This window comes from Euphorbia lathyris, chromosome 7 (genome assembly GCF_963576675.1).
Source record: "Euphorbia lathyris chromosome 7, ddEupLath1.1, whole genome shotgun sequence".
Taxonomy (NCBI): Eukaryota; Viridiplantae; Streptophyta; class Magnoliopsida; order Malpighiales; family Euphorbiaceae; genus Euphorbia; species Euphorbia lathyris.
Genome location: NC_088916.1, coordinates 72,746,550 through 72,764,485, shown reverse-complemented (window position 1 = coordinate 72,764,485; position 17,936 = coordinate 72,746,550). Strand labels below are relative to the sequence as shown.

General features: G+C 37.6%; 1 protein-coding gene across 1 annotated transcript; it reads right to left on the bottom strand.

Moving 5' to 3' along the window:
* Nucleotides 1–520: 520 nt before the first annotated feature.
* Nucleotides 521–12,432, bottom strand: LOC136235435 (bifunctional aspartokinase/homoserine dehydrogenase 1, chloroplastic-like). The gene is made up of 18 exons (XM_066025105.1): nucleotides 12,182–12,432; nucleotides 10,211–10,278; nucleotides 9,744–10,118; nucleotides 8,316–8,404; nucleotides 7,917–8,220; nucleotides 7,659–7,711; nucleotides 7,359–7,573; nucleotides 7,173–7,260; nucleotides 6,983–7,096; nucleotides 6,485–6,583; nucleotides 6,159–6,353; nucleotides 4,297–4,379; nucleotides 2,757–2,982; nucleotides 2,519–2,664; nucleotides 2,283–2,418; nucleotides 1,368–1,451; nucleotides 1,185–1,277; nucleotides 521–1,068 (listed from the first exon to the last, which is right to left on the bottom strand). Exons 1-18 carry the CDS (start codon nucleotides 12,316–12,318, stop codon nucleotides 823–825), a joined length of 2,751 nt encoding a protein of 916 aa, XP_065881177.1. The 5' UTR covers nucleotides 12,319–12,432; the 3' UTR covers nucleotides 521–822.
* Between the last annotated feature and the right edge of the window lie 5,504 nt (nucleotides 12,433–17,936).

Here is a 17,936-nt window from a genome sequence, read left to right as displayed (position 1 = left end):
GGTTTTTTTTAATAATAGTATAAGTATTTCTCTTTAAGCAAGATATATAAAACTACGTAGTTTTGTAGGTTTCAAAACTACATAGTATTTCTATTATTCTATTAGGTGAGCTCATTCGTTTGGGAACGCAATAAACATTTGCGGGCAATTTGTTTACGAGCTTTACTAGTGAGTTTGCTTATGAACATAATTAATGAGTTATTCAATAGTAAAGTCCAATGTGAGTTTACTCATGAACATAATTAATAAGTTATTCAAGAGTAAATCTTATGAACAGAATTAACAAACTGCTCACTAGCAATGTTCATGAAAAGAATTAATTAACTGCTCATAACCAAAGCTAGTGAACAAAATAAACACAAACAAGATTTTGAGTTCGAACTGAGGTCGTTAATTTTCTGACAAGCCGAGCATAAGCAAGCCAAAACTCATCTCGACTCCATTACAACTCTACCCTCAGAAGAGTTGAGTCTCACATCAAGTACAGTCGCAGGTAAAGAAACCTTTCCGGAACAAGTCATACAAAGATATTGAACTGATCGACTCTAATTCATATTACTGAATTGTAGTCGGAATACATTCCACAGGTAGCTCAACGTTTAAACTTTGCAATGACATCTTGTAAACAAAGAAAACTAAATTTCGATAACTGCTGAACCTAAGCCAAAAAAAAAAAGAAAAAACACCCAACAATTTGCAAGGCATACACAAGAATACATTACTAAACCGCACGCACCACGACTAGCGCTGATCTAAAAAAAAAAAAAGCACAAACTCAGGCCTATTCTAACCAAAATGAGCATTTTGCGAGAACTGAGGTTATTATGATGGAGCACCAAGGTATGAGGCTAATCGCAATATGTCACTGAATATTCCCCCGGCTGTCACTTGAGCTCCCGCACCTGGCCCCCGGACTATCAAAGGCTGTTCCTTGTACCGTGTTGTTGTGAAAGCAATGATGTTATCAGAACCAGATAGCTGTGCAAATGGGTGATCTTTCTTGTAGCTTCGTAGTTCAACACGCCCTTCTTCCTTCACCACATCCACCACTCCGACGTATCTTAAGACCTTCAAAGCAGAAAAAGGAAAAATAGATTTAATTTGGACTCCAATCAACGTATTAATTTCTTATTGTGTACAACTGCTTATTGTAATCAAAGAGTCTAGCAGAAGAAAGTACTTACTTCTCCATCATCCTCGGCCTCTCGTCTTTTCTTATCCATATCCGGGTCAAATTGTGGTAACTGCTTCATAAATTCTTCAGCAGAAGCAGTGGCCTGAATATAATAATTAAATTATCATATTGAGCAAAACTATGTATCTGAATTCCAACATAAGATTGAGATAATGGGAGAACAAAATCTTACTCTCAATGGTTCTGGCACGAGACTTTGAACGGGAATATCAGAAAGTTCCAACTTCAAACCAGATTCTCTTGCAAGAATTATCACCTGCATATGCAAATGATACTTAATGACAGAATAAAATTAACACAGTGCAGAAACAATAGTGTGATGAGAGCAAAGTTAATGCCTTGCTGACTGCTTGACATGCCCTTGTAGTGTTCATAAAATCAGCCGAGGCAGCCGCCTAGACAGGGAGTTTTAGAACACCGTCCCGATTTCCTCAAGTCGGGCGGCAGAAATCAGTTGACCGATTTTTGGCCGCCCGGGCGGGTCTAGGCGGCTCCCATGCGGTCCTTTCAAAAAAATTGGCCCTTAAATTTCATGTCAATTTTTTAATTTTAAATAAAATATTAAATAACAAAAAACTAAAAAAAAACTTTAAACTATCAAATGTATTTTTAAGAATATTAATTTTATTTTTTTGACACATTTTGTTATTAATGTTATTTTGTTGACCCATTTTTTATTTTTTTAAGAACATTAATGTAAATATTATTAAAATATATATGTTCTTCTATCCTAAATATTTTATATTATTATTTTTACATAATATAATTCATATTTTAATTGTATTTATATGATAATTTATTTAATAAAAAAGTACAAAAAATACAAATCCGACTAATCCCTGATTAATCCCAAGGGCCCTGTCCGCCCGACTAGCGTATTGTACAACCTTGTGCCCTTGTAATCTATGTTGCACGGACATTCCTCTTTAGTAATGTTTCTACGTTTCCGATTTTGCTTGAAGGCTAATTTATGAAGGTTATATTTTAGAATAACGTTTCCCGAGCCCGTGCAACATAGCTTGTAATGATAGATGAAACTTAAAAGGGGTATATATACTTTGATAAAAGATTCCAGGTTAAGTGATACCTTTCTAGCAACATCTGTTCCAGAGAGATCATCCCTTGGATCTGGTTCGGTATACCCTGCTTCCTTTGCCTCAGTCACTGCCTCGCTAAATGAACGGGCGCCTATGAAGTTGTTAAAAATATAACTCAAAGTCCCACTGTGACAAGAAATCATGAACAGGACAGGAGGCTAGCGTCAAAAGAACATATTATTTAGAACATGTGAATATATTTATTAAACAAAGCAAACAAAACTACCTGAAAATTCCTTCAATTCGCAATATTTTATCTCCAGTTTCAAGAAGACCTCGCAAAGTACTAATGATTGGAAGACCAGCCCCAACAGTAGCTTCATAAAAATAATGTGTGTATGATTGACGTTGAAGAGCTCTCAACTTTAAATACTGGATTACAAGAAATTAAGATCATTAGCAGAGACAGTATTGACGACGATGATAAAGGAAAACCAAAACAGCAATATCGTCTAGCCACTTACCTGATCAAGTGGTCCTGAATTTGCCTTTTTGTTTGGAGTGATCACATGAATTCCTTTTCTTAACCAGTCATAGTAACAGCTTGCAATATTGGAGTCTGCCGTGCAATCAACCAAAACAGTATTTGGAATAAAGTGATTTCCATGCACATGGTGCATGAATGTCTCTAAGTCAGCCGCTTTACCACTCTCCATTGTCATTTCTCTCCATTTAGACAAGTCAAGTCCACTACACCCACAAACAAAGGAGTCTAAGAATCTTTAAACCACACAACTATTTTCTTATCTATGGCTTTCAATGTCATAAAAACTCCCATTGCCAGAAGCTCAAAGAAGAGCAACGTAAACAAAGAGTCCCAATCAAGACGATCTTAGCAATTGAAAATACGTTACAATTTAAATATGGCTGCAAGATTCAAGGCTTTAAGCTATGGTAAGAGCAAATTTAATTATGGAATTCCAACACCAAAATTCTTCTAGATATAGAAATATCAAATACTGTTCTAACAGCAGTACTCATCAAACTTCTATAGTTCAGTCAATTATTTAAAACGTCAGGATAATTCCTATCAATCAATATGACCTGTTGGGAAGCTCTCTCTATTAGGAAAATACCATCTATAAGGGTAGATAATCTTGGCAGTTGATTTCCCAGTGAACCGTAGAAAGATCCCTTAATTGTCAAAGGACTATGAGCACCAAGCTATTCGGAATATCTCGAGGTATTTTTGGATTTTCCTTTTACGGTTTTTGGAATTTAATTTAACTACAATTTGATAAAGTTGTGCATTTAAAAAAAGGGCCTAATACATCACCGGCTCCCTGAACTTGTTCATAATAGTAGATTGACTCCCTGAACTTTGCACGTGTCTCACCAGCTCCTTGTACTTGATTATTCCGTATCACCAACTCCCTGAACTTGTCCATAAAAGTAGATTAGCTCCCTGAACTTTATAGGTGTCTCACCAACTCCTTAAACTTGCTTATTCAGTAACAACTAAATATAAAAACCATAACACTAACTACCTATCCTCATCCATTCAATCTCTCAAACCTGCAAAACTAACTCTTATAATAGGTCAAAAGGTATGAGAAGAGAAAAAAATTACCTCTCGAATAGATGAAGATGCATTTCTAGAATTTAGGTTTAATAGATTTTTGTATTTAGTTACAGAATAAGCAAGTATAGGGAGTTGGTGAGACACTTATAAAGTTCAAGGAGCTAGTCTGCTTTTATGGACAAGTTCAGGGAGTTGGTGATATGAAATAATCAAGTTTGAGGAGCTAGTGAGACGCAAAGTTTAGGGAGTCAATCTACTATTATGGACAAGTTCAGGGAGTCAATCTACTATTATGTATTAGGCCTAAAAAAAAGTTATGTAGGAAACTTATGATCCTGGATGCTTGTTATCTACTGATTAAGGAATAAGTTTTATCAGTACATTCAATCTCAACAGGAAGCAAGGCAGTCATTGTCGTGATAATCTCGTACACGGAAATATACATGCAGGAACTTTATGGAAGCAAGAAGTTCAAAACTTACACTTCACTCAAAAGCATTCTCTTCGAGCCAGTAATTCCCATGACACGCAAATCAATGTTAAATTCTTCCTTAAGAACAGCTGCCTGCAAAAGAAATTACAATTTAGACTCAGTTTTAACGGATTAAATAGCAAACTGCCCCATGAAGTGGGAGCACAGGCAAATTTAGTCCACAAAAACAAAGAGTGCCCAACTCGGTGAAACTTGAGTGAGACCCTTTTTTCCCATGTGGCTAATAAATGACTGAGTGATGGGTCTTTTTTTTTTTTTTACTTCATGGACCAATTTGGCTTATATGATGGTTCATGTTAGCCGACCCCGAATCATTTCGGGAATAAGGCTTTGTTGTTGTTGTTGTTGGACCAATTTGGCTCTATGCTCTCACTTCATGGAGCAATTTGATATTTGATCTGAGTTTGGATTTAACATTTAAATTGAAACTTGAGAACTGATCAGTTTTTTCTAATTTTAAGAGGAGCAACTACTGAATAAAATTGTAGTCCATGTCTTCCAAACTAAAAGCTCTGTAAGATGGCCACATATTTCAAATAGCCACAATCATAAAAAAAAAATCTGAAAATGTTTGTGCAGTCCAGTTTGAAACTAAAACATTTAAGCATATGTTCTCCCAAAGAAAATGGAAAAGGCTAATATATTTTAAATCAATAACTAAGAAATGGCCCACAAATAATTTTTAGAGATATCAAGCCAGTTTGGGAGTATAATTAAGCTGCTGCAACTATAAACAATCTCTAATTTGATCACCTTAATTTTCCAGACTCTGATTTGGCTCGATGTGGTTCTCAAGGTAAAGTCAGACTTAGAGGTTTTCTTAAACCAGTCTTGAATAAACTTGAGTAACAATTTTACCATAACTGATGGCTCAAATACGATGAATATTACAAAACGTATAAAGTTGGAAGGTGCAAATCAGCTAAGAACTTATTGACTTCAAGTGAACCATAAAACTTCATTAAATTCATATTCGATCAGAACAATTCTTTTGCTCCAGGCCTTTTTTCAACAATTATTACCTAAAAATTATGAACTTTCATAAAAAATAATGATAATAAAAAAGACTACTGCATTTGTAGCTCACATGGCACAGCACAAGATCTTTCACAAATTAAGCTCTTAATCAATTTAAACTATCAGCATGAAATTTATTTCATTATTTAAAGAAATAAGAATTTTGGCTAATTTGAACATCTGTGAAAGGCAAACTTGAACGTCTTTTATTTAAGATAATGAATTCTAACTGTGAAACTCAAGCTTGACTAAAAGTAGAATATTTTGTTTCAAAAAAAAGTAGAATATTTTGCAAATTTAGCAAAAAAAGAAATATTTTACTCCATTCACGGATAAATGGACTAAAAAATTAGTCACATTTGCAGAGCAAGCTAGAATTAACCAATTTCTAGAATCATGCTAAAATTACCAAAACTAGAAAAACATGCAAAAAATTTGGCCATTCTCTATTTTCTAGATTAATTTTCAAACATGTCTTCCTTGAAACTAATCACAATGAATATATAAAGGGTGTTGCTATTTACCGCCTCCCAAATTACTAGTTACCACCCCCTATTGGACAATTTTGCCCTTTTCATTTTTTTCAAAAACTGTGAATGGCTAGGCGGTCACACAGGCCAGGCGGTTTCCACGATCACCTAGGGGAAATAACATATATTTTCATGAAAAATGTACCTCGTCCAATTTCTCCGACTCGTAATCATCCATTACCGGGGTTCTCGGATTGTAACTCATCAATTATTTTCAGAATTCCAGTTTTGATCGGAAGAGAGAAACCATTCTATAATTGCTAATAGATAACTGTATAATTAACATATATAACTGAAGATGCACCTGATCCTTAAGCTGGTCGAGTAATGTGGCACCAATCAAACCAGGTCCTATAATCCCCATTGCTATTGTGGTTTTTGAGAGATAAAACCTTGAGTGTACAGCTCTTAAAGCCTTTATGCAATCTTCGCGCTTGACTACTACAGTAATATTATACTCAGAGCAACCTTGAGCTATGGCTCGGACATTAATATTAGCCTGTATTGCAATAATAATTTAAAATTAAATCAAAGAAATATGAAGTGGCAATAAAAAGATGCAAGATGTAAAGTATAAAAATATGTGAAATTTTAACAGTCAACTTCAGAAATAAATATATACTTCTTTACCTTTGCTAATGCATTAAAGAGAGAAGCACTGACTCCAGGAGTGCTAGCCATTTTCTGGCCAACTGCTGCTAAAATGCTACAATTTGGAATAACTGCAACCTGAAAAGAAAAAAACTGTCCTGAGAAACCTAATACCAGATATAGGGTTCCAATATATCATGTTATACATCCAAAGGCAAGACAGAGCCATAAAACCTACATTGTGAAACAAGGAATGCCATATGAAGTTAAGGATTTAGACAATGTTGATGAAATTCATATTTGAAATGAGAAGCGTTTAGATAAAGACTTCAATTTTTTTATGAAATCTTAAAGAATACATGTTCTTGTTATCCATAGCTCCCTTATAGGAAAGTAACATATTCCCTAGGAAGAAAAAAGCAGCCTTATTACAGTTATTAAACAACCAATGGCAACACAGATGGGTTATATCATAGAGATCTGCTGTTTAATTGTCCATAGTCATGTTCAACACTAGAATAAAATATTATATAGAACCTGGGAAAGGCGACCAGCATCCAACGCTTGACGAAATCTAGACTGCAAAGCCTCCGCAACAGCTTTTACTTCTTTTTCAGGCACAGCAAAGCATACAGAATGTTCGCTACTAGCCTTCATTGGAAAATCAAACTAAGCATCCATGTATACCAAGAAAACTGTAAAACATAAATCAGAGAATAGAAAATACCTGAGATATCATTATCACATTAGCCCCAACATCTTTAACAGCACCAAAAATAGCACTAGCTGTGCCTGGAACACCAGCCATTCCAGTTCTGAAGAAACCAAAAATGATATTATAAATGAAGAAACAACACTGCAAGTACAAATATGATCACATAAATGAAGACAAAATACCAAGAAAATGGCTCACCCCTCCACATTAATAAGAGCAACATTGTCTACTGTAGCAAAACCTTTGACAGGGGCATCCAATTCCCGGAGATTCTCATGCTCGTCCATATATTCTCGACAGATCATTGTTCCAGGTGAAGAAAGGTTGAAAATATTTCTTATCATGATTGGAATATCATATCGCATAACAGGGATGATAGTACGGGGATGTAAAACATTAGCTCCAAAATATGACTGCATGAACATGAAATTAATCTTACAAACATGGATGAAAATTAAAAACAACTTTGTTGGGCATGAGAAAAGGGATCAAGGTTACCATTTCCCAGGCCTCTTGGTAAGATAATGTCCTCAGGATCACAGCCTCACTAACTGTAGGGAAGATTAAAAAGAATAAGAAAAAAAAAGGAATAGATGCTTCAGTATCTCAATTTTCATCAAACTTCCACATTCATATTATAGTAAAAATATAAATATTATTATCCAGAGTTAGTGTTTCTCAAAAATGAATACAGAGGAGATCCTTTGTACATTAAGTTAGTAGACCAAGCATTCACATAAGACCTAGTGTACAAACCTTTTCTTGGATCCGCACTATAGACCCCATCAACATCGGTCCATATGGTAACTTGTCGAGCCCTCAATAGAGCACCCATTATAGCTGCAGAGAAGTCACTTCCATCCCGCTTCAAAGTTGTGGGAATATTCTGAGGTGTACTGGCAATGAAACCAGTTGCAACAATTGTTTTGCATGGATATTTAGAGAACCATCCTTCAAGCCTTTTTTCAGATTCAACAAAATCAGGATCAACCTGATTAGAACCTGTAGGATTCACAATAAGCACTTCTCTTGTATCCATCCACGTACAATCAATCCCATTCTGCAAAACAAATAGGAATTATTTGCATTTGCAGGACTAGAATGAGATAATATTGACAGGTATTCTGCATTGCAGCAACCAAAGAAATGGTGGACCTTTCTGATCACATATGATAACATCTGAGCAGACCACAACTCTCCATGTCCTACAACAAAATCAGAAAATGATTCTGTTGCGTGACCAGCTGCAATAAATAAGGGGAGTTAGAGGCAGCAGAAATGTAATTACAACAATAAAACTAGAAGCAACTCATGTTTATAAGAATGAAGCGGGTATAGAAATGCACGAAAGCGTGGAAATATAGCCATTTTCATTTGATAGACAAACATACATGTCGATATTTTCCATAGTTGTCAAAGGCGCGCCTCAAGCAAGGCTCAAGGTCATGCGCCTAATAATCCTAGGTGAGGATCTGTTTCAAAGGCTCTCTCCTTGTGCGTCTCGCCTGGCTTCGCAAGCTCTCCTCAGACACGGCTAATAGTTCTCATTAAAATACAAGGTTGATTAATCTGAACCACTTATCCTATTTAGTACACTTAAATCTAAGTTGTTGATCTAAGTAAAAAAGAATAAGAAGAGATGTATAAATAGAAGGGAGGGAAGAATATGAGGAGACGTAAAGGAGAGGAGCTCCTACTTCTTTAGTAGGATGCAAGAAACCAGCAGAGCTCTACTGTAATTCTAGTATCTTAGTCTCTGTTGTCAACGCTTAGTGTTTTTGACATTTAATATTATGTTTGTATGTGGTTTTGTCTTGTTTGTGTGGTTATAAGTGTGTTTTTTAGTTCATCATAACTTGTGTCGTAACTACTAATAGAGTATTAGTGACATTAGTATCAAATATTGATAATTAGATTTTGTATCTTTTTTATTTTCATGTTCTGCATCTTCTGTTCATCAGGCGCACGCCTGAGCCTTGCACCAAGGCTCCAGGACCCCATAGCGCCTTAGTACGCTTTCCGCCTTTAACAACTATGCTATTTGCTCTTTTTACCACTTCATTTTTCAACAAGTCTAAGATGTAGATCTTCCTTACCTTATAAAACATCAGGAATTTTCACATGCACCTTAATGAGCAAGTGAATTTGCTCATTCACCGTTAGATATAGGCTTATTAAATCTAAGCCTCACGATGCTTTGAATCTCCATCTTAAGATTCTAATAAGCCTAGATCTAATGGTGAATGAGCAAATTCACCATGCTCAATAAGGTGCATGTGATCAAGACTGTATAAAACATTTAATTTCAATCATAATCCTTAAGAATGAACAATAATAAAAAAAAAACACATAGTCTAAGGAAGTGAAAAGTAGAATGAACTTGAGCAGGTCAAATAAAGTGATATGATTCACCATTGGACTCAATGAACCAAACCTATAATCATAAACCTAGATGATGAAAAAATAAACAATCCAACTATACCCAAGAACTGCAGAGGCATAAGCAGAAATGCTAGCATAAATAAGTTTAAATGTTTACCTTTTCAACCAGCTAGTTTATAAACAAATAGATGTGCTCATTACCTATGTATATTGCACGAAGCATTGCTTTTAGGTTATTGACATCATGATGTAATCGAGACAAAAAACTAGCAAGATCATCCCCATCGAGAAGATCCATTGCAGTTAATCTATGCTTTTCAAAAACAGCATCAACGGCAGCAATATAAGAATCATCTCGAGCTTGTGCCTTGTAAATGAGATCATACATCATATCTGTCACCTTTGACATTGCGGACACAACCACCAGCTTCCCTTCTGAACCATCACTAACAACTACATCTGCTACATTCTTTATTCTATCAGAGCTTCCCACACAAGTACCACCAAACTTATGGACAGACCACTCGTCACCTTTTGGAAGGCGAACCTTTTCCTTGGATTCATCCAGTAAAACAGCTAAAAAGTTGGAGAAAATTCACAAATTGAGGATACAAATACAGTTATTCATGCATGAATTTAATCTCGAGAACAGGGTATTATTATATTACCTTTAACTGAAGAAGACGCATGAACACATGTTAATTCCCTATTGCCCCATTGGGGAACAAAACCTGTCCTGAACAATCCATAAAAAAGCTTCAGCACTTTGCTCACAAAAACATCAAGACTTCCTACTCATCATACATTGTCAGGTTAGGCCCTAACAGCTGCAACACTAAGGCCAGAAAACCCATAAAAATATTTTTACATGAATTTGTGCCTAAACCTATGCAATTAGGCAGAGAATAGTTTCATTTGTTAAGACCTTTCCTGGTTAACTTGTTCTCACTTAACCTCAACTCCCGTTATATCATATGGAATAGGATAAACCAGAATTACAGTCATCATCTCTTACGCACGTATATCATTCTCAGTTTTGACGGATTCAAATCCATAAAAGAGCACAGAAACAAATTTAAGCATGAAGCCACCAAATTAAGAAACGAAATTAAGCTCCAGTTCCAGTAAGTGGCGGATCCAGGATTTCAGAATAAGGGGGGCTAATTTAAGCCCAAGGTTAAAAAAAAAAATCTTGCATATATAAAAAAGTAAAATCAAATTATACAAAATTTTAATTGTATTGATAAATAAATGCTAAAAAGTACTAGTTACATATACTATATTACTAAAAAGACCTAAAATAAATTCCATAAACTATAAAAACCCTAAACTAAAATTTGGAATCTGATAGTCTGATTCCACAGAGTGATTATGTTGGGAATTATGGATTTTTAACCTGGTACGAGACTAAGGGGACACATATAGTTAGAAGTCCTATTGTGTCTGCAATTGCATCAACAGAAAACCCCTAGAATAGAATCAAATGCTTGAATGACTCTAGTTATAAGTTGTTCTGTTTCTTTTAGTAATATGTGCAATCATAAGAAAAGACCAGAAGAAAATATGCCAAATCACAACAAAGACATTATGAATTAACGTTGTCTAGCAAACAATCAATTTCTTTTTAGATGAATTAATTAGACCTTTTAAGTTAACAATTAAATTAAAGTCTGAACATCTAAGTTTTAGATTTCTACTCAACATTTGAATTTCCATGAATTGAAGAAAGTCTCAAATTAGTTGTTTACTTTCTTCAACTGCCAAATGCAGCAATGTCAAACCGATCAGGCATTTCTAAGCCATTTTTTAGGCAGGACAGTGAATTTCAAGGCTTAAAAGACAAAAGACACTATCTAATAGTCCAATCAGGCATTTCATCAAACAACTTGTCCTCAATCTTTTTCAATGCAAGGATATTCAACAATCGGAATGAATAAGGATTCAGAAAACAGAAAGCAGGATTGAACAACTCAACTTAATTAGTAGATAAAGCATTTAAAAGTTCCTTCAATATTCAGATAAGAGATACATAGTTACCAAAGGGAAGAGCTGAACTTATTGAATAGCTCAAGCAAATTAGGAGAGAATCGGAGAGTACCGTTTCACCTGCTATCGCAAGTTAGAGCCGGAGGAGAAATGGTGGTCAACAAAAGACAATCTAAAGTCTGAACATTTAAGTTTTGATCAGTTGTTTCTTTCCCTTTGATTATCTTAAGATTTCTACTCAAACTGTGGGGGCTAATATTTAGCCCTCCCTAAATCCTCCATGGCAGCGCCCGCGGGGCTGCCTCCGCCTTCCAGTTGATTAATTGCTTCTATTGTAAACATAAACCAAACCTAAAACAGATCATACTAATACAGAGGTAAGCATCCTTTTGCTCTTCGCACTTCATTTTCAGTAACAAAAAAAAAAAGACACGTACACTATTCTCAGTAAGGAACAGACATTCCATCAACGGAACATTTCCTCTCTGCTCCATTTTCTCATAAACCAAAACAATACAATCAAATCAAGAAAAATATGAACTATTCTCAGTAAGGAACAGACATTCCATCAACGGAACATTTCCTCTCTGCTCCATTTTCTCATAAACCAAAACAATACAATCAAATCAAGAAAAATATGAACGAATTTGTACCTAAAAAGAAGAGGAGAACGTGAAAGGCTAAACAAAGGAGAGGAAGAGATCTTCTCCTTGGGCTTCTTCGTACGGTGAGGAAATGCATTGGAAGAGAGAGTATGTAATGTGTTGGAGATTGAAGCAGAAGAAGCCATAGAACAGAGAGAGAAAGAGGGAAAAACAATCTTCCTTCCTGTTGTTCTGCGGATTTTGTGTTTTTTATTTGGCGGCTTTTAGGCTTTGCGCAGAGCAGGTGCGAAGTATGGTGAAATGAAATGCCTGATGAGAAGAGTAGTGTAGAGGTAATGCTAGAGTGCTTTTGCTGTTCTACTTTCCTAATCTATAGTTCCACTAATTAAACAACACGTGGAAGTTTTCTTTTTGTAGAATGCGTGACCAGCGATAGAAATAGTGGTAATTTCGTTATTTTTAATATTTGAAAGTTTAAAATCATGGGATAAGTATCAAAATTGTTCTAAAGTTTTTTGGGCTAAAGGCTCAACGTTTAAAATAGCACCAATATAAGCTTAACATTTACAAGATAATATCAATTTAGGCTTAACGTTTATAATATAAAATCAATTTAGTCTTCACGTACAAAACAGCACCAATATGGACTTAACGTTTATAAAATAATACGAATTTAAACTTAACGTTTACAAAATATATCCAATTTAAACTAAACGTCACAATTAAATTAACCATATTATATCTTTTTCCTATTAACTTTATACGTTATCTTTTCTATTTAGTTCTATTCTCTTATTTATTATAAATTATAATACAATTAATTAGTTTTCTTGCCCATTAAAACCTTATATTTGTTTTTCATCAACCATTCCATGACTCCTAAATTCAATGTCTCATGTAATATATGCAAACTAAAATTAATTGAATATCCACAATATTTTGAACACTAGTTAAAACAATATTGATACATGTCAGTATTCAAAATATTATGGATATTCAATTAGTTTTAATTTGCATATATTACATAAGCAGTGAAATTTAGTAGTTATGGAATTGTTTATGAAAAACGAATATAAGATTTTAATGGACAATAATACTAATTAATTGTATTATAATAAATAAGAATAGGGACAATTACAAAACTAGCACCTTTTAAGGGGTTAGTTTTCTTTTCTAACACACTTTCAAAATCTCACCAAAACTAACACATTTCATTAGCTAAATTCCAACCTTACCCTCATCCCTAACCTTTTATAACGTTGTCTTTCCCCCCATTTTTCCCTTTTCGCCCCGCTCTCGCTCTCGCTCTCTCGCTCACTATCTCTCTCTCTCTAAAGAACGGGATCAATTTACAGACGCCGATCAACATTCAATCCAACCCACAGTGTGTGCTTCAAGATTTTATACACAATCATGTAAGTTTTACATTTATTTACAATATTTAAAGCTTCGTCCTATTCATGGTTAAGATGTATCATTTTGTTTCTCTAAAACCCAATGTATATCGTTGCTGTTGCCATTTCATGCTATTACTGTTCGTGCGAAACCCTAAAATGAGTGACATTGTTGTAAGAAGATGCATTTGATTTGGAACTTCAATCTGTGGTTTTCCCGACAGTGTCGATATTTGTCGATATAAGATGAATATCGACAGTCAGAAATGTGTGATTTTCCATTCTAAATCATAAAATTCAAACACAAAGCACATAAAACATAACCATATTTTTATATTAAACTAAGGAAAAAAAATACATAAAACATAAAAAAAACGAAAAAAAACACAGTAAAACATATTAGAAAAACACAAAACACATAAACAAAAAAAAAGAAACAAACACAAAACACCTAATAAAAGTACGTAAACATTAAAAACAAAAAAACACATAATAAACTAAAGGTACTCAGGACCCATTAACGCCTCAGCGTAGTCCTTCCTGGACTTCTCCAAGTCCCTCTTGAGGCGCCTCACTGTCCTCCTCAGCCGCCTGTTTTGTCCCATGACTGACTCCAGAAGGTTAGACATTTCTTCTGCAGCCCAAGACATGGTGTGTGACATGCCCCTCATGAACCTCACTATTTCGTCCGTGTCTCCATCACGGAACGAAAGGATGAAAGCAGCCATGAGTTCTTCGAACTCGGGCAGAGGATGAGGTGGTGGTGGTGGTGGTGGCGACTGTGGTGATCCTGGTGGTGTCGCTGCCATTTTTTTGATAAACTTGAGAGCTGAAGAGTTTACTAGAATGAATAATAAAGTATGAACAGACAACGAGTCTATTTATAGATGAAGGAACTATAATATGCATGGGGAATCTCAACAGATGATAACATCATGATATTAACCCGAGGACTAAAAGGGATATTCACCTTGAGAACGCCACAAGAAGAACCGGATGGCGGATCTCCACGGTTCAGCTCAGTGAGATCCGCTGGCGAACCTATGAGGTGAATCTCTTCATTCACCCGATTCGCCACTATAACGGCTGGCCGCCGACTCGGCCATAAAGATCATTAATGAGTAATCAATTAGCTAACTGCCAGGTTAGAGATAACTCGTAACCGCCATTAATAGAGCATTAATGGAGACCTTCTAGTTACCTGAAGGTTACGACTTCCTAGCTATATATAGCCTACATCCCTAGGCTATCAAGGGACACATTCTTACAACCTTTGTCAATTCAGTTGGTTTCCTTGAATCATCTTACTGACTTTGGCATCGGAGCTTCCCCCTGTCGAACCCAACGACGCCCCCACAGGGACGGACGTTGACCAGAATTTCGCTACCTGGTGCGGTGAACGTGGAATCCTTGACCAAACAAAGGGTTTTTCGTTCACACTAAAAAACTATGACAAACGGAGATCAAAATTCCTCCTCAGGGATTGAAACACCATTAGTTACACCATCTAGTGCTGGCCGCACTGATTCTACTGCTCCTGCAACGCACGTCGAAAATAGTATGCCTCCAGATGCTTTCATCAGTATGTGTGCCCAAGCAATTGGAGAACGGTTTGGAACCGAGACAGGGAAGCAATCATTTATGACCCTCCCTCCACATTGGAGCATGGCGTCCACATCGACCGTATCATCTTGGCCTTTGTTAAGCTTTGGACCGGGCGCCCAAAGTTCTTCATTCCTCCAAGCTCACAACACGGATTCTATGATAACCACCACAACGTCGACTGGCGAACGGCAAATTAATCGTGAGTTATTTCCTGATGGCGCTGAAGGAAGTCAAAGAAACAATCGCAAGACCTGGATTAAATCTGGACGGACCCAATATCCCCAGGCGTCCACGAACGAATCTTCCCCCGGGCGGATCCAAAGGGCGAACACACAAAAAGCACAGAAAGGAGAAAGGCAGGTGGTCCATGTCACTTTCGCCCCGACGACCGAGATCCTCCCATCGTGGTAGATCGCCCCCATCTACTGGTCGTGGACGGAGTAAAAGGCCAAAAGAGACACCCCATCCAAGTAGGCCACCACCACCACCACCACCTTCGGGAACAGTTGGACACATCCCGTTAGGAAGTCAAGGGGGGGAAACGGGCCGACTCCCCCTGGCGGAGGAGGCGGAGGTGGAGGTGGCGGAGGAGGAGGTAGTGGAGGAGGTGGCGGACGCGGTAATGGGGGAGGGCGTTCGCCATCAGATCCATCGTCTGATTCAAGTTCTTCTTCTTCTCCAAGCAGATCGCCACGAAGAGGTCGTCCCAGGGCGGATCAAGAAAATTTTGATGATAGAGTTAGGGCCTTGGTGCTCCGTATGAATGAAGAAAATGCTAGGCATAACCCGTTCGCCAATAGGGATTCGCCTTTCGCAGCTTGGATTGAGGCGGAGGAAACAGACAGAGCTTTTAAAATTCCCAATCTTGCAATATACACAGGAAGTGACAATCCAGAAGCTCACGTTAGAAAATATCGAATACTGCTTAGGCTCAACCGTGCCACCGAGCCCGTGCTCTGCAAAATGTTTGTTACCACGCTGGGGGGCCCAGCCTATTTGTGGTTTCAATCTTTACCTCCAGGTTCGATAAACAGCTTTGATCAATTGAGCAGGGAATTTTGCGCTAAGTTCACCAGCTGTATTCCTCCAGTAGTGAAATCTGGGAAGCTTTTTGAGTTAAAGTAGAAGGCGAATGAATCCCTTAGGGAGTATGTGGACACTTTCAACCAGTTGTGCATACAAATCGTTGATGTGGACATCTCCGTAACTGTGGAATGTTTCGTAAGAAATACCACCTGTAAGAGTTTGCAGGAAGATCTCATTCGAAAGAAACCCAACAACATGGCAGAGTTGATGGAGCGTTGTAAAGATTTCATAGAAGTGGATGACATTCACTGAGGTTCACCATCATCGTCGAAAAGGGACAAAGGCGAATCTCGTCCCCGAGATAGAGACAGGGACAAGCGTCAGGACTCTTCCTCTAGAAACCGGCGAAGAGATTCTAAGAGCAAATCAACGTTTGTCACCTCTTTCACACCTCTCAATGTTTCTAAAAGTGAAGTCCTTATGTGGATCGAGAACAGTCAACACAAACGGAGCATTTCATACCCCGAACCGAAGGGAGGGGAGTACACCAATAATGGTAAAAATCCTAAAAACTATTGTAAATATCACAGGAAAAATGGCCACGACACTGACGCATATTGGGAGTTAGCTCGAGAGATCGAGCGTCTCATAGAGAGGGGCAAATTGGATCGGTTCATCCAAACTGAAGGCAAAAAAGGAGATGGTGATAGACCCAAGGAGGACCCAAAGAAGAAAGGAAAGGGTACCATCAATGTCATAGCAGGCGGACCCGGATACCAACCAATGCTAAAAAAGGCAAGGACTGCTGCCCTTGACAGGACGTCGTTAAATCGCCCCTTTTCCGATGTAGGTCCTGAGATATCTCCCCATGCGGATGCACTGGTTGTCACTATGATGGTGGAAGGCTGGGAGATGAAAAGAGTAATGATTGATACTGGGAGTTCATGCAATGTCATCACTAGAGGAGCTTTCGCCAAACTCATGATTGATCCCGTTCAAGTAGAACCAACTGTGGTCGATATCCTGGGAGTGACGGGACATACTATCCAAACAAAAGGCCAAGTCACTCTGGATTGTGAGCTTACAGACGATGATCAAGTCTGGAAGGGTGATCTGGAATTTTCTGTCTTGGATGGTCAGTTAGCTTACAATATCATCCTCGGACGGCCCTTTATCTCCGAAGTTGCAGCCCTTATCTCCATACGCCACTTAATACTTTACATTCCCACGGCCAAGGGAGGTGTAATGATCAGAGGTAGCCAAAAGGTGGCCCAGGAGACATATTCGGCATCACTAATGATTCGCCCACAATCTAAGGAAGAAGATGAAGAGGAGCGCGTCACAATGGCCTTGGGCGAGACCGAAATGTACCTTATGGAGGATGAAAAGCAGGTGCGAATGGCTAAAGGACTCAAAGGCGAAATTAAAAATGCAATCACCAAAGTGCTCTGTGAGGCGGAAGATGTCTTCGCATGGAAGGATGAAATTCTCCCAGGAATCAATCCAGACGTGATCACTCACAAGCTCAACATTCATAAAGATGCAGTTCCCGTGGCTCAGAAGCGGAGAAATCATGGCCTGGAAAGGCAGAAGGTGATAGAAGAAGAGATCACCAAGCTCCAGCGGGCGGACGCCATTGAGGAAGTGCTTTACACACAGTGGTTGGCGAACGTCGTGTTGGTGAAAAAAGCAGGCGGATCTTACCGCATGTGCATCGACTTTATGGACCTCAACAAAGCTTGCCCCAAAGACAACTATCCTTTGCCATGTATTGACAT